General features: G+C 62.0%; 2 protein-coding genes across 3 annotated transcripts in view; both read left to right on the top strand.

The window, feature by feature from the left end:
* Positions 1 to 5514, top strand: part of MAPK12 (mitogen-activated protein kinase 12) — an 8375-nt gene extending 2861 nt beyond the window's left edge. The window contains exons 3-12 of one of the 2 annotated variants that reach the window (XM_021687828.1): positions 206 to 264; positions 1080 to 1191; positions 1288 to 1317; positions 1550 to 1597; positions 2092 to 2206; positions 2445 to 2516; positions 2635 to 2714; positions 2795 to 2873; positions 2958 to 3131; positions 5430 to 5514. In XM_021687828.1, coding sequence (XP_021543503.1) covers positions 206 to 264; positions 1080 to 1191; positions 1288 to 1317; positions 1550 to 1597; positions 2092 to 2206; positions 2445 to 2516; positions 2635 to 2714; positions 2795 to 2873; positions 2958 to 3131; positions 5430 to 5509 — 849 coding nt within the window. In that variant the 3' untranslated portion in view covers positions 5510 to 5514. The remainder of the gene's footprint in view (positions 1 to 205; positions 265 to 1079; positions 1192 to 1287; positions 1318 to 1549; positions 1598 to 2091; positions 2207 to 2444; positions 2517 to 2634; positions 2715 to 2794; positions 2874 to 2957; positions 3132 to 5429) is intronic. The other variant, XM_021687829.1, reaches the window with a different exon arrangement.
* Positions 5515 to 6416: 902 nt separating this feature from the next.
* On the top strand, positions 6417 to 13435 carry HDAC10 (histone deacetylase 10). Its single transcript, XM_044915750.1, has 21 exons — positions 6417 to 6669; positions 8217 to 8397; positions 8468 to 8602; positions 8829 to 8925; positions 9155 to 9252; positions 9343 to 9447; positions 9608 to 9676; positions 9782 to 9908; positions 10092 to 10157; positions 10370 to 10429; positions 10506 to 10595; positions 10747 to 10853; positions 10925 to 10992; positions 11072 to 11336; positions 11440 to 11524; positions 11872 to 11957; positions 12079 to 12135; positions 12359 to 12437; positions 12596 to 12778; positions 12862 to 13021; positions 13180 to 13435. Exons 1-21 carry the CDS (start codon positions 6417 to 6419, stop codon positions 13188 to 13190), a joined length of 2382 nt encoding a protein of 793 aa, XP_044771685.1. The 3' UTR covers positions 13191 to 13435.
* The last annotated feature ends 1976 nt before the right edge of the window (positions 13436 to 15411 follow it).

Raw genomic sequence — 15411 nt, forward strand, 5'->3', positions numbered from 1 at the left:
GGGACAGTGGGGGGATGGGGACAGTGGGGGGATGGGGACAGTGGGGGGGATGGGGACAGTGGGGGGGCGGGGACAGTAGGGGGGATGGGGACAGCTGTAGGGGGCTTTCCTGCCCGGAGCACAGTGCCAGTTTTGGGGGTGTACCCGAACCCTCATGCCCTTCACTGTGCCCCCATCCCACACGGTACTCTGGCCTCCTCCCCAGGTCATCGGGCTGCTCGACGTGTTCACCCCTGATGAAACCCTGGATGATTTCACAGACTTGTGAGTGAGGTCCTGGGCAGGCTGCGCAGGGCAAAGGCGTGTTGGGCTGCTCCTGGCTGCTGACTCAGGTTCTGGGTTGGCATGTGGGGGTCCCTGCAGCCCGGGTCGGGGTCGGGAGGCACACTGCCCACCCCTTCCCCACACCGCAGCCCACCCCCTGTCACAGGCCCCCCAGACCCATGGTGGTGACACAGCTGGGTGGAGCTGGGGATGTGAGCGTGGGACTGCATGGTTAGTCGGCAGGTCCCGTGCTCTGGGACTCTGGCATCCTGGGTAGCCTGTAACTAGAGCTGCTGACCTTTGCTGGCAGGCAGGGGAGGGGTAGCAGGGGGGCCTGCCTGTGGCTGCCATCCCTGGATTCACACTGGGGCCGGCCAAGAGCCAGGGGCTGAGCCGGGGAAGGGCTGAGGACAGGCTCCTCACCGCCTGACCTTGCAGAGGTCAAGGACCCGCACAGGCCCTTGTGCTGAACGTCTGTCCTCTGTGTCTCTCTCCCTCCGCCTGCCCGGCATGCTCCTCCCACCCGTGTATCCTGCCGTCCCCCACTGCCCACAGGCCCTGCCCTCCTTTCTCTTGCACCCTCTTCTGCCTGTGATCCCTGGCGCTCCCCAGATCCTAGCCTCTGTGCGGCCCTGATGCACCTGACGTTCTGGGGCAGGGTGGGCGGAAGAGCTGTGGGTGTGCGCTGGAGAGGTGGGTGGAGCCTGGTGCTGCCCTGTGGAAGGTGGAGCCCGCATGCTGCGGGGGCGCCTCCAGGATCTCCAGGGGCTGCGTGGGTATGACACCTGCCGACTGCACCCACCCCGGTCCCTCAGTTACCTGGTGATGCCATTCATGGGGACTGACCTGGGCAAGCTCATGAAGCACGAGAAGCTGAGTGAGGACCGAATCCAGTTCCTTGTCTACCAGATGCTGAAGGGGCTAAAGGTGGGAGTGTGCGGGGCGTGCTGCAAGCCGGGCTGGGGCTGGGGTAGGACTGCTGGCCCATGGCTCTGAGGTCCCAGTGTCTCTCTGTCCCCATAGTACATCCATGCTGCTGGCATCATCCATAGGGTGAGTCCTGGTGGTGGTGGGCACTTCCTCTGGCCTGTAGGTGTGGGAGGGGCCTGGCTGCCAGGAGCCCCCATTGCTGGCCTGTCAGGGCAGTGTGTGTGATGCCCGTGTGCAGCTGTGGGGGCCGAGGGACCTTCCTGGAAGGGCTGCTGGGTGGGGCTGGCCAGGGCGGGCTCTTCCCCCGTGCACCCCCATGGGAGGGGCTGCACGGCCACCTTTCTCCCGCCCCCAGGACCTGAAGCCCGGCAATCTGGCAGTGAATGAGGACTGTGAGCTGAAGGTGTGTGTTGGGTCGGGGGGTTCTCCCCACCTGTCCATCTGCCTGTTGCCCTTGGCCCTCAGGCCCGAGCAGAGGGACCAGACCCCAGCCGTCCAGGCCAGGGGAGGCACTAGATGCAGACACTGGGGCATGGGGCACATTCCACATCTCATTGAGGTGAAGGGACGGAGGTACCCCCAGTTCCCCATGCCTGGGCCAGGGTGGGGCCAAGGGGACCTCTCCAAATGTGCTGGCCAGGTCCTGGGGTCAGCAGGGAGTAGAGGAACAGGGCAAGGAGACCCACCGGGGCGCCTGCTCCTGAGGGTGGTGGAAGGCGAGGGCAGGGGGGCTGGGTGCACTGGCCATGGGGAGGAACTGTTGGGGGGTCTGTGGCCATGGCCTCAGGTCCTGGAGGTTTGGCAGGAGGCCCCGGTGTGCCCCTTCTCCTGGATCACAGGCTGACCCACCCACTCCCTGGGGGCCTCTGCGCCCCACTTTCCTGATTCCGACTATAGATCCTGGACTTCGGCCTGGCGAGGCAGGCAGACAGCGAGATGACTGGCTATGTGGTGACTCGCTGGTACCGGGCGCCTGAGGTCATCTTGAACTGGATGCGCTATACACAGACAGGCAAGAAGCTGCCCAGAGACTCAGCCGCTCCCGACACCAGCCTCCCAGGCCACACCCGCCTGCTTCCATTTCTTTATGGGAAGTCCAACGGTGGCTCCTCGTGGGGAGGCTGCTGAGGTGGGATGGGAGCCGGGCGAGGGTGTGGCAGGCTAGATGGCCCCCTTGTCTGTGTGCCCCCCAAGTGTGTCCCCCTGCCCTCCCGGCCTACAGAGCCCTGATGCAGGGGCTTCTGTCTCAGTGGACATCTGGTCGGCGGGCTGCATCATGGCGGAGATGATTACAGGGAAGACGCTGTTCAAGGGCAGTGACCGTATCCTACGCTTGTGGGGGGGCAGCCTGGGCCTGGGTGGGGGCTGGGCATGCTGCCCTGGCCAGGTGGGGTGTGCCCTGCTCTCTGGCCCTGTGCCGTGCTCCTCAGCTTGGCACAGACCTGGACCAGCTGAAGGAGATCATGAAGGTGACAGGGACGCCTCCCGCTGACTTTGTGCAGAGGCTGCAGAGTGCCGATGTCAGTCGGGAGCTGGACGGGGGCTGGAGGGGCTGGGCCTGGGTCTGTGGGTTGGTCCCTTACCCTTTCTTCCTGAAAAGGCGAAGAACTACATGAAGGGCCTCCCCGAGTTGGAGAAGAAGGATTTTGCGTCCATTCTGACTAATGCAAGTCCTCTGGGTAGGACTGGACTGGGCGGGGAGTGTTGGGTCAGTGACGAGGGCATCAGGGCCTGGGACCCTCCCTGACCAGCCCTCCCCGCAGCTGTGAACCTCCTGGAGAAAATGCTTGTGCTAGATGCAGAGCGGCGGGTGACTGCGGCCGAGGCGCTGACCCACCCCTACTTCGAGTCACTGCAGGACACGGAGGACGAGCCCAAGGCCCAGAAGTACGACGAGTCCTTTGATGATATGGACCGCACGCTGGACGAGTGGAAACGTGAGTTGGGGGAGCTCTGGGCAGGGCCTGTGGAGGGACCCTGGGAGCCCAGTGCAGGGCGCCAGGGCTCAGAGTCCTGGGTCCCCCTACCTGGGGATGCAGGTAAGGAATACAACAGTCAGAGGGCAGTGGGGCTTCTTGGCCAAGGTGACCTCTGGCTGGAGTTGAAGGATGAAAGAATGTCCCTGGCAGGGGGTTCAGAACTAACAAGAGCAGGAGGTGAGTTCTGGAAATTGTGGGAGGCAGCTCCCAGCTCAGGGCGGTTGTGAGCACCTAGCCTCTCCCCACCCTGCCGGCCCGGCCCCAGGGCTGCCCCATCTTCCCCATGTCCTGGCCAGAGACCTGGGCCATTCTGGAGCCCCTCTGCACCCACTTGTCCCCCAGACCTCCACTGTTGCCTCTTGAGCTTGTCCTTGTTTCTCTTTGCCCCCGCTTTTAAAAAAAGATTTACTTATTTGTTTTGTGGGGGAGGGCGTGTGTGTGGGCGAGGCAGGGCAGGACAGAGGGAGGGAGAAGATCTCAAGCAGACTCTGCTGAGTGTGCAGCCTGACACGGGGCTCGATCTCACGACCCTGAGATCATGACCTGAACCAAAACCAAGAATCAGACTCTCAACTAACTGAGCCACGCAGGTGCCCCTCGTTGCCCCTTTTAGGACCCCTCCCACCTGACTACTGCACACCCCTCTTGTCCCACCAGCAGGATAAGGCCCACCGCAGGCAGCCTCCTCCACACCCCTTGCCCATCCCTTCTAGTCCCGCTGAGCAGTTCAGACCCACCGAAGCCTGTGCTCGGCAAAGCCGGGCTTGGCACCGGCTGTTGGGTTACACCAAAGGCCCCTATCCTCACCTCTCAGGGCCCAGCCAGCACATGCTGAGCCTCAGGCTGGGCCCAGGGACACCTGCCAGGTCCTCAGGCCCCATGCTGGGACTGGCTTTGCAGAATGGCAGGCAATGAGGGCTGCGCTTGGTATCTTTCTGTTGGTGGCTGCAGGGCCAGCCTGGAGGGTGCTGGGCACATCTGAGGACAGCAGTTAGGTCCCGTCCTGGCTCTGCCTCAGACGCGGGGCCTTGGTGCTGCACATGGGGCTGGGGTGGGACGGGACTGGTGGTTCTCAGACCCTGTTCCTTGGCCACTGGGCTGCTCCGTGTCTCTGGCAGGGCCCCACCCTTATTTGTGCTTCTAAGTTTGGTTTGGTTTGATGAAAGTTTTCTGTTGCTAAAAAAGATAACATGAAAACCACGGGCCACAGAATCCTTTCTGTGGTCCCCACCCACACACAGTGGTAAGAGCTTTTGCTTTTACTACAGACCATGGTGAACACATGACCTGTTTGTGGCCGAGCCCCTGGTCAGGAATGCAAACTCTCATCACCTCCTGTTTCCCTGGGAACAGCCAGCTTCACACAGACCTCCCCTGTGTGGACTGACCCCGGTGTTAGGGTTAGATGAAGGGCCTAGGAGGCACCTGATGGGGCAGGAACACATGGGTGCCATGGGCAGGGCCAGCCACACAGATCGCCTGCTCTAAACACACAGTGTTTCCTGAACTGGGCTTTGGAGGACCAGTGTCCCCCAAACAGGTGCTGCACTGGCCAGGTGAATATGGGAACGCTGGGGTAGGCTGAGCAGAACCTGTCCCTTTGCAAACTGCTCAGAGGGAAAGCAAGTCAGGCCTTCTCCCTTCCTTTGGGATGGCTTGCTCTGGGAACACATTTTAGGGGCCATGACCAACAGGCGAGGAAGGGAGAAACTGGGTGTTTGTGGGAATTCTTCTCATTTAAGTTTTGGTGGATATTTTGGATCCAAAAGCTGGGATGTGTTCTGGTGGGATTCTGAGTGGCTCCACTTGAGTAGACACACTGATTTATATTAGCACACGGCTCCTCACACCAGGCTATGGGGCCAGGGCCTGCCTGGCCACCCCAGGGGCAGTGGGTTTGGGTTGCAGGAGCCCCATCAAGGTGGATAGCCCCTGTGGATGGACACAGGTGGGCTGAGCGTGGCCCTAGCCTGGGATGAAGTCACGTGTGTGGGACAAAAGCAGCCTGTCTGGCACCTGCACTCCAGCAATGACTTCTGGCTCCGATGTTTTTGGGCACCTGTTGGGCCCCTCGGTCATGGCGAACAGCCTGTGCTCTGGGCCTGGGAGCTCTCCCCTCCCCCACCCCACCTCACAGGACTCAGTGCTCTTCCTGGGTCACTGGCTTCCACCCTGGGTGTGAATCCTAGGAGGTGATTCTGAAGGGTGATGAGGCCCCTTCTCCCCTGATGGTCCGTCTCTCCCACCCCGGCCCAGGTGTCACATATAAAGAAGTGCTCAGCTTCAAGCCTCCCCGGCAGCTGGGGACCAAGGTCTCCAAGGAGACGGCCCTGTGAAGACCCCTGGGCCCCCACAGTGGTGGTGAGGACACCTTGGGGATCCTGGCTGGGGCTTTTACCTGGAAGGGGGATCCTAATTATCACTGTGACTTTGGCTGGGGCTTACATCCCAGGAGACCTCTGGTTCCATGGATCCCCCCTCTCCCAAGCCTGTTACCCTGCTCTCAAGGCTCCCACCTCAGCCTAACCTGGGGGAGCATCTGGACCTTCTGGACAGGATGTCAACCTGACTGGGGACTGGCCTCTGACTCCCTAAGCAGTGGTCCTCTCCCCCAGGTGCAACAAGAAGCCTCAGAGCCTGTGGGGGTGGGTGAGCCTTGGGGTCAAGGCCTGCCCTCTGACCCTGCTCGCTCCAGACCCTGCTGAAGCCCAGTTCATACAGCTGAGAAAGGACAGGGAGGGCGCAGAGCGCCTACTCAGGGATGTCTCTCCTGGGGGGCGTTGGTGTGGACTCTCCTGCACCCCCAGCCCAGAAAGTGCTATGCCCACGTGGCTGGAAAGAAATAAACCCTTTTGTACAGATCCCACTCTCGCTTTCCTAATTCTCAGGCTGGATCTCCCTCTAGGCGTCTGAGCTGCAGCCTGGCATACAGAAGCTGGCCCTGGAGTCTCAGCCCCTGCTCAGCAGCTGGGCCTGGGCACCCCCTTCCTCCCAGGTCCACAGTGAGCCCAGAGCCTGAAGCCCCCGCACTAGGGATGGGCCCCTGCCCTCTTGTGGACTGACCTTCCTCTAATGGCTTAAACTCTGGAGCCAGACCCCAGGCAGGGCCTGATGAGGACGGGGTTAGGGTCCGACCTGGGGCTCAGTCCCAGCTGTCGGAGCTCCCTGCACTCTCCAAGGCCAGGTTCCTGGTGAGGAGGGGTCACGCTTGGCGCTTTGAGACACCTGGGGCACAGCGCACGAATGGGTTCTATTGTCTCCAAACCTCCTGCCCCTTCGTTGGCCACACCCCAGCGCAACGGCGAGCCCGTGCCGCCCTCTGCCAGCCATTGGACGTCTCGGAGAGCTGACAGCTGGGTCAGGGGCCACTTTGGGGCTCCTGCGTCTGCCCTGGCTCCTCCCACCTGTCCCCACGGCAGGTGTGCCGAAAGCGGGTCCCGGCTGTCCCCCTTCGGCCTGGAGCTCGGCTGCACACGCGAACAGCTGACCCAGCCAAGTACGGTCAGACAAGTTGCCAAAGTGGACACCGGCCTTCTCTGCTCGGGGGTCTCCGATACCTCTGGGACAGACGGTTGCCAGGACCCCCGGCTCAGAGCGATCGGGAGGGGCGGTCCGCCACAGGCCCCGCTCCGGAGCCACGTGGCCCAGGGTGGCCACTCAGAGTACGCCACTCCATAGCCACCGTGATTGGCTCAGGGGCGGGCACGTGACCCAAAAAGAGCCAATCGGAGTCTGCCCAGAGCTTCGGTAGGACGCCCATAGCCCGCCCTGGCAGGTGCCCTGATCAGGACCGTGGGGACCCCTGTGGGGTCGCGGGCCGCAGGGGGTAGGGCCCTGTGGGGGCCGCCGGCTGCATTTCTACCGCCGTAGAGGTCATTCCTGCGCTTCTGGGGCACCGGAGAACGGGATTGGTGGCACTCCCGCCCCAGGGCCCCGCTTCCAAGACCCCAAGTCCCCAGGACCTGCGCTCCCGGCCCCGCCTTCTAACAGGCCCGCCCTCCCCCACGCCCGGCCTCCCGAGGGCCCGTCCCGCTCAGAACACCAATTTCGAGACCCCAGGGCCCCGCCTCCGATAAGCCCGCCGCTCCGGTACTCCGGCCCACGGCCCCGCCTCCCCCAGGGCCGGGTTGGCAGAGGCCCCGGGTTTCAGGCCTTTGGCTCCCGCATGCCTCCTCTCTCTGGCCGTCTTGCTCTGGGGCTGTGTCCGCGCCGCCTGCTTTCCTTCCTTCCTCGCTCAGATCTCCCTCTGTTCGCCTTTCCCTCCGCGAGGCCTTCTGCGCTGCCTCGCCCCACGCTTCGGCGACCCCTGTCCACCGTCTCTGCCACCACCCTAAGCCTCCGACTCTGCTCTTCGGCCAGAGTCTTTTGGAGCTTCAGTCGGGCCCTGACACTTCCTTACACCTCGACGCGGCCCAGGCGGGGGCTCTCCGGCCTGCGGCCTTGCTCCTGCGGACCCTCGGCCTCGCCCGCTCACTCGCAGCTGTTCCTCGAGCTCTGGCTAGGATGGGCCCCTGGGTGCGCCAGACGTGATGGGCTGCGGACGGGTCTGACGCCTTGGCCTGCGCGGTCAGCGTGGGTCTGAGATTTGGGGCGGACCGGGACACTCAGTGGTGCCACCGTGACAGTCCGCGGGGTCCGGGGCACACTGGCCCTGGGTCCCCACACCCGCCCCCCTGGCACACCCGCCCCCTCGCGCACCCCCCCCCCCCGCACACTCCCGCCCCCTCGCGCACCCGTCCACTCTCGCCCCCTGCCGCTCCCCGCCTCCCCGCGCACCTGCCCCCTCTTACACCCGTCCACTCCCGCCCCCGCTCCCTCCCTCCCCCTCGCGCACCTGCCCCCTAGCACACCAGTCCACTCCCGCTCCTGCCCCCTCCCTCCGGTCAGGCCGCGCTTCGGGGCGGGGCTTTGAGCGGCGGGGGCCGGACCGTGCCGGGTCCGAGTCTGAGGAAGCCGGAAACCTGTGTCCGGGAGCCACCCGGTCGACCCCGACTGCTGCCTGCGGCCTCCTTCCGTGCCTGGATTCTGCGCGTTCGTGCCCAGGCTCCGTGCGCGCCGTCCCAGCTGTGGCCCAGGGGTTGAGCTGCTACCCGGGGCTGCAAGGAGGGAGCAGGCACTCACCGGTTCCCCGCCTCCCCCCCCCCCCCCCCCGGGGCGGCGGGGCCGGGAGGACCGCCCTCGTGTACCATGAGGAAATGACAGCCGCCCGGCTGCTCTGGGAAGAGTAAGTGTGAGCTGGTAGAGGGGGGAGGGTGGGGAGGGGGCTCTGGACGCTAAGCTCTGTGTCCACGCAGCCCTGAGTGTGAGATCGAGCGTCCCGAGCGCCTGACCGCAGCCCTTGAGCGCCTGCAGCAGGGGGGCCTGGAGCGGAGGTGTCTACAGTTGGCAGCTCGGGAGGCCTCAGAGGCAGAGCTGGGCCTGGTTCACAGGTCAGATCCCGGGGAGCCACCTCCCAGAGGAGGCCGCCTGGCACGTGGGGCCGCCCAGCCTGCCCGCATCTTGAAAACAGAGCATCTCCCCTACCTGCCTCGGTTTCACCACTGGGTGGGTGGGGGAGGGAACCGTGAGGTGGGCGGTCCCACCAGCGCAAGGCCTCTCCTTCTCCCCTTCCTGCTCCTGCTGGTGACCCTGCCTTGCCTGCCTGCCCCTCTGCAGCCCAGAGTACGTGTCCCTGTTGCGAGGAACCCAGGCCTTGGGCACGGAGGAACTACGGGCGCTGTCTGGGAAGTACGATGCTGTCTACTTCCCCCCGGTGGGGCCCGGGGGCCCCCCCCCCCCCCCACATGCACATCTGCATGCCCGTGCCCATTTCATGGCTGCGGCTGCTGACCCTGGCCCATATGCCCTCCGTCACCAGTGTGCACATGCCCTGCATGCCTGACCAGCTGCTGCTGCTGGGACCTGCAGCCCGGCACAGGCCTGGGCAGAGCCCGAGCTGCAGGGTGGGGGTGGGGGGCTCATCTGCACCGCTGCCCCCGCAGAGTACCTTCCACTGTGCCCGGCTGGCCGTGGGGGCCGCGCTGCAGCTGGTGGATGCTGTGCTGACAGGAGCCGCGCACAATGGGCTTGCCCTGGTGAGGTGAGGGCTGTCCCCTTCTGGGCTGCTGCCAGCTGTGGGGAGCCCTGTGAGGGCACAGGATGACCCTGATGTGTCAGTTTTCACCCGCAGACCTCCGGGGCACCACAGCCAGAGAGCTGCTGCCAACGGGTTCTGCGTGTTCAACAATGTGGCCATAGCGGCCAAACACGCCCAGCAGAAACACGGTCTGCAAAGGTGTGTCCTGGGCTGTCCGTGCGCAGGGCCCAGGCCAGACGGAAAGTGGTGGAGTGGGCTGCTGGCAGACCCCATTCAGTCCTTTCCCCTCTTGGGGTGGGCTCTGGCCCCCAGGTGGGAGGCCCTGCCCCTCAGTGACCTCTGCACTGCCTGTCCGCAGGATCCTCATTGTCGACTGGGATGTCCACCATGGTCAGGGCATCCAGTATATCTTTGAGGATGATCCCAGGTGAGCTGGGGTCACCAGCCTTCCCTGCGATCCCCTGCTGGGAGCCATGGGGCTGAGGTCCTGACCTTTGAGCTCCGATTTCTGACCTCGGCCGGTTGTCCGCAGTGTTCTTTACTTCTCCTGGCACCGCTATGAGCATGGTTGCTTTTGGCCTTATCTTCAAGAGTCAGATGCAGATGCTGTTGGGCTGGGGCAGGGCCGTGGCTTCACTGTCAACCTGCCCTGGAACCAGGTGCCCCCCCCCCAGAGCCTCTCCCCCAGGCCTCACCCCTTGCCCCACAGCCCCAGGCCTCCTGAACGTAGTCCAGGGCATCCTTCCAGGGTCACCCCCAGAGCCTGGGCCCCAGGGGTGAAGACCCCAGCCCCCCCCCCCCCCCCCGCCACAGGGCCCAACTCTGATGCCCGGTGGCCACAGGTTGGGATGGGAAATGCTGACTATATGGCTGCCTTCCTGCATGTGCTGCTCCCTGTGGCCTTTGAGGTAACTGCAGGGCGTGCAGGCGTGGTGTTGGTGGGAGGAGCGTGGGAGGGGGAGTCCGTGCCCAGAGGTGTCATCCCCCGCCCCCCTCCGCCCCTGCCCCGACCCCCCCGGAGCAGAACAGAGCCCTGTGGGTGGGGAGCACTCTCTGGAGGGCCTCCTTCACCTCTGCTCCAGGCTGTCTCTTGCCCATCCCCACCTGGCCCTGTCCACAGTTTGACCCTGAGCTGGTGCTCGTCTCGGCAGGATTTGACTCAGCAGTTGGGGATCCTGAGGTGAAGGCCTGTCCTGGCTGGGGAGGGCCTCTGGGGCCCTGGGGCCAGGCCCCCTCACCCTTGGCTTTGGTTCCAGGGGCAGATGCAGGCCACGCCTGAGTGCTTCGCCCACCTCACGCAGCTGCTGCAGGTGCTGGCCGGCGGCCGGGTCTGTGCTGTGCTGGAGGTGACTGGCAGCAGGGAGGGCTCACAGGCCAGGTGTCGAGGTGCAGTCAGGGGGGCCTGCTCTACAGGGTGGGGCGTCCTGCCGGGACGGTGGCGCCCCGCCCCACTGACAGCCCTGTCTAATCTCGTGTCTGCCTTCGCCCTGCTCCCAGGGAGGCTACCACCTGGAGTCGCTGTCCCAGTCGGTGTGCATGGTGGTGAAGGCGCTGCTGGGTGACCCTGCCCCGCCCCTGTCGGGGTCCATGGTGCCTCAGCACAGGTATGGGGCAGGAGGCTGGGAAGGGCTGGGGGTTCCAGGCCAGGCCTTACTGCTCCTGTTTCTCCCCACAGTGCTCTGGAGTCCATCCAGAGTGTCCGGGCAGCCCAGGCCCCTCACTGGACTAGCCTTCAGCAGCAAGGTCAGTGTGGCCCACGCTGGGCGGCAGGGTACCTCCCCGGGCTCCCGCGCAGTGGCTTTGACTCTGAACCACTCCCTAGGGCCGGCCTGCCTACTGAACCCCAGCACCTCCTCCCCAGAGGGGAGACGCCCACCTGTGTCGCCTGGGGGGCCCGGATTCAAGGCAGCGGAGGCCCAGGGCTCGGCTGTACCGAGGTCCCTCCTGGACCAGCTGCACCTCTACCCCACACCCCCTGCCCGCACGGCTGCCGCCCTGACGGCGCAGGATGCTGCTCTGGTCCTACCGCCTGATGTCCTCCGTCCAGAGGGGTCAGCCCCACAGGAGGAGACGCAGGCCTGGGCCAGGTGGGCAGAGCGGGCCTGGGGAGAGGGATGGGGCTGTGGGTGACACGCGCCGTGGTACCGGTGTCACTTCCCGTCCACGTGTCCCTCTGGTTTCCCACCACAGGCTACATGAGGCCCTGGCCCAGGACACGGCTTTCATTGCACTTGGAAAGGTCCTGCATCTATTGAACGGGATCCTGGATGGACAGGTGGGGGCACCTGGGATGGGCTGAGGGTGGCCATGGAGCTGGGGGCAGGGCCCAGGAGCCGCCCACAACAGATGGCCTGTCCAAGGGAGGGCTGGGTGGTGCAGAACCACATGGACCCTTTCTAGAACAGCTCTTAGGGGCAGGGTCACAAGTTCAGGCTCAGTCAGTCTTCTTAACTAAATACTCTGAAAGCGAGGTGAAGGCGATGATTTAAAGTGTAGTTTTAAGCATCTTATTTCCAGAAGGGGAGCAGTTTGAGCTCAGTTGTGCAGATGGCAGCTCCGTAGACAGGGACCAAGAGGAGGATGGATGTGACTCTGTGCCTGGTTGGGGGTTGCCCCCCACAGGTGAGCAGTGGCATCGCAACAACCCCAGCTGCGTCGGCCACCCTGGAGGTGGCCATTCGGCGCGGCTTGTCCCACAGAGCCCAGAGGTGAGCACCCCCGCCCTGGCGGGCCACACTGTTCCTGCTTCCCGGCCCCATGGGGAGGGCTCCAAGCATGGATTCCTGGCTGGGCGAGTGCAGCCCGTCCTGGGGCCACCTTTTCCCCTAGGGTGCTCTGTGTGGCTGTGGGACAGCTGGATCGGCCCCCAGACCTTGCCAGTGATGGGTAGGACACTTGGGTCCTGTGTGCATCCCGTCCTGTGTGTGGGTGGGCACGTACTCCTGAGTCCCCACGGGGGAGGGTGGGCAGGGCCTTCCCCAGCTGGAGTTTGGCAGAGGAGCTCCTGGGAGGGTCTCCAGCACCTTCCCTTCTGCTGTCTGGGCTCTGGAGGGTGAGCCGCATCTCACAGCCTTCCATGTGTGCCCATGTGCTCACTCTCCCCTGGAAGGAGGAATCTGTGGCTGAACATCAGAGGCAAAGAAGCGGCCGCCCTGTCCATGTTCCACGTGTCTGTGCCGCTGCCAGGGGTGAGTGGTGGGGTCCCGGGTAGGGCGGCTGCCACTCGTTGGCACCCTTGGGGCCGCTCCTGGCCTTCACCTGCCCTTCCTGGCTTCCTGATGGGACTGTGGGAGGTGGGGTGACCCCTGGCTGAGGGCCTGGAGCTCTGCTGCTGTCCTTCCCACAGACAACAGGTGGGTTCTTGAGCTGCATCCTGGCCCTTGTGCTGCCCCTGGCCTATGGTTTCCAGCCTGACCTGGTGCTGGTGGCGCTGGGACCAGCCCATGGCCTCCAGGACCCCCAAGCTGCACTCCTGGCTGCGCTCCTACGGGGACCAGCGGGGGGCCGAGTCTTGGTCCTAGTGGAGCAGGTGAGTTGGGCAGGGTGGACGTGCTGTGGGTGGGAGATGGGGAGACCAGTGACTTGCTGCTTCCACCTCTACTCCTGGCCCAGGAATCCACATCCCAGCTTGCGGGGGTCCTGGCCCGGGTGTTGCATGGAGAGGCACCCCCCAGCCTGGGTCCCTTCTCCATGGCTTCCCCTGAGGATCTGCAGGCCCTGATACACTTGAGAGGGCAGCTGGAAGCACAGTGGAAGATGCTGCAGGTGGCCGGTGAGGCTGGGGGGCAAGGCTGAGGCTGAACGCCGGGAGTCTAGGGGGACAGTTCTGCCGTAGAGCTCTGTGGGGAGAGGGGCTCACGTCTTGGGGAGTGAGGTGCTGTCCTGAACCTGCTCATCGCAGTGACAAGCTGACTGTACATTTCTTCCTAGCTCCTTCTTGAGTTCTGTGACCTGGTAGCTTGAAATCAGCCAGGGTGGAAGTCTTTGCACCCCAGAAATGACAATACAAGCTAGTCCCCCAAGAGCCATAATTAAACATTCGCCAGTACCCCACTGCCTGAGGCCTTTGTGCAGAGGGCTGGGCTATGGAGTTGTCCAGGGCACTGGCTCAGGGGCACTCTGTCCACGGCAGTGACCTGGAGCCCCCATCCAGTGGCCCACCTCTTCACGGATGGCCCCATCCTCATTTCCCACACTTCTGTTAACCTTAAAAATAAAAGTTATTTTACCAGCAAAAATGGGTTTATTCAGGAGTAGCAGAGAATTGCAATTTGGGACAGGTAGACTATGGCAAAATACTAGGCTAGTCCAACAAGCAAAGAGGAACGTTATTTTATGGAGAAGGAAGAAGCTGGGAAGGATTGTTCCGAATGAACATCCATTGGAGAAAATCAAGAGTTTAGGATGATGATGATTTTCTGATGATCCTTTGCTGTTGATTCTTCTGTTGGGCCTCTAATCAACGATCGTTCCTGTGATGGGCATGGAGTGGTATAGCTCCTCCTTCCAGCCTCCCCTTCTAGCATCCCAAGCCCACTTCCGAGAGTTTCCCTTTATTAATTTCCAAATTTCCCTCCTTTTGATCAAGACCTTTCTTTGAAAGCATCACTGATCAAGAGTCAGGTTTTCCGTATTTAGTGGTTTTGTCTGTTGCTGCCAGGAAGGACTTCTCTGGTTATTCTGTCCTACAGCAGAGGAAAGTATGTACCAGTTGGAAACCACTTGAGGCCATATTTAAGTCAGACGGGAGGTCAGGAGGAGAACTGCCAGGCACTTCCCGTCTAAAGTTTACATATTCTCAAGGTTACAGGTATTGGAGATCATTTCCGTAGTGGGCACATCATTTTTACAGAAGTTTGACAGTTAACAAAATACAAAACTTAAGAGAGCTATACAAAACAGAAGTAATATAACAATCCCAAATTGAATGGTGGTTCTAAACCAGACTGTAGGTCTGCAGTCGCCAACTGAAGGTACTTATTGGCACTCATTCCAATTTCGGGGAGAAAGTTCTCCCTAGGGACGCAAACCCAGAATCCTGTGTGCCTCCTGGAAGTTCCTGTGGGGAGAGGGGGGTACTGCAAGATCACATGAAAACAATTAGCCAAGTGTGTTTGGGAAAAATGAAGCAATAGCTGAACAAAAACAGCAAAACCTCAAAGATGTATTAAAACAGTACTGTTATCTCAAAAGAACTGAAAACAAATGTTATCCAGTAACAGCCTGTATGGTGGCAAATTCACAGACTGAATTTGGGTAAGAATCCAGTGTAAGATACTAGGTCAGATGAAAGAGGGACTTTTGTGAAGACCGAAAAAATCTGACCCTTCAAAAAAAAAGTGAGTGGAAAATTCATTTGTCCCGGGATCATGGTGAGGCTGTTTCTGCAAGGCCGTAATCAAAAGAGGTTTCCCCCTTGCACAGGGCTCGGGAGATCCACACAAGGGCACTGTCTTCCCCCTAAAGGAAGGGAAAGGAGGAAAAGGCACATGGGCCTGGTCTACGCATCTCAGGACAGCTCCCTCCCCAGATGTCTGTTTCAGTCTGGGAGGTCTTTACTTCCAGGTCACCAGCTGGTGTTTGGGTCCAGTCAGGCCTTGGTGCTTTCTCTACACATGTCCCATGGATCCAAGAGTCTCTTACCTGGAGTTTGGTGCCACAAGGGCTGGTTAGCAGATCTGAGAGGGGCCTTTCTGGCAAGGTTGTGGAGGTGTCTTTTCCAATAAACGAAATGTCCAGGTTGCAAGGTGTGATGCTTAAGGCCACCCTCTCCATCTCCCAGGAACTCACTGTGTAGAGTGTTCTACCAAAGCGTGGCTACCTTTTTTCCTTTTTTTAAAAGATTTATTCATTTGAGGGGGGGAGGGGCAGAGGGAGAGAATCTCCAAGCAGACTCCCCGCTGAGCGCTGAGCATCCCCCGCCTCCCCCGTGGTGCTCACCACTGAGGAGATCACGCCCTGAGCTGAAACCAAGAGTTGGATGCTCAACCCATGGAGCCACCCAGGCGCTCCAAAGCATGGTTATTTTTAATAGAAGCAGTTAGACCCGAACAGTTTTGAAGTATATCTCCTTTTATTAACACGTGTCAGAGGAGGCAGGGGCCAAGTGCATTGGACGTCCTGGAAATCTCGAAGGGTGGGAGTCTGGGAGATCCCAGATCT

Source organism: Neomonachus schauinslandi, chromosome 5, assembly GCF_002201575.2.
Source record: "Neomonachus schauinslandi chromosome 5, ASM220157v2, whole genome shotgun sequence".
In the NCBI taxonomy this organism is placed as follows: domain Eukaryota; kingdom Metazoa; phylum Chordata; class Mammalia; order Carnivora; family Phocidae; genus Neomonachus; species Neomonachus schauinslandi.

What these genes read in the sequence shown, in the direction of transcription:
- HDAC10 (XM_044915750.1), top strand. Translation starts at nt 6,417, where the DNA reads ATGGGTTCTATTGTCTCCAAACCTCCTGCCCCTTCGTTGGCCACACCC. An exon ending in TCAACCTGCCCTGGAACCAG is followed by an intron (nt 9,909 to 10,091) that starts GTGCCCCCCCCC and finishes CGGTGGCCACAG; the next exon opens with GTTGGGATGGGAAATGCTGA. An exon ending in TGCTCCCTGTGGCCTTTGAG is followed by an intron (nt 10,158 to 10,369) that starts GTAACTGCAGGG and finishes CCCTGTCCACAG; the next exon opens with TTTGACCCTGAGCTGGTGCT.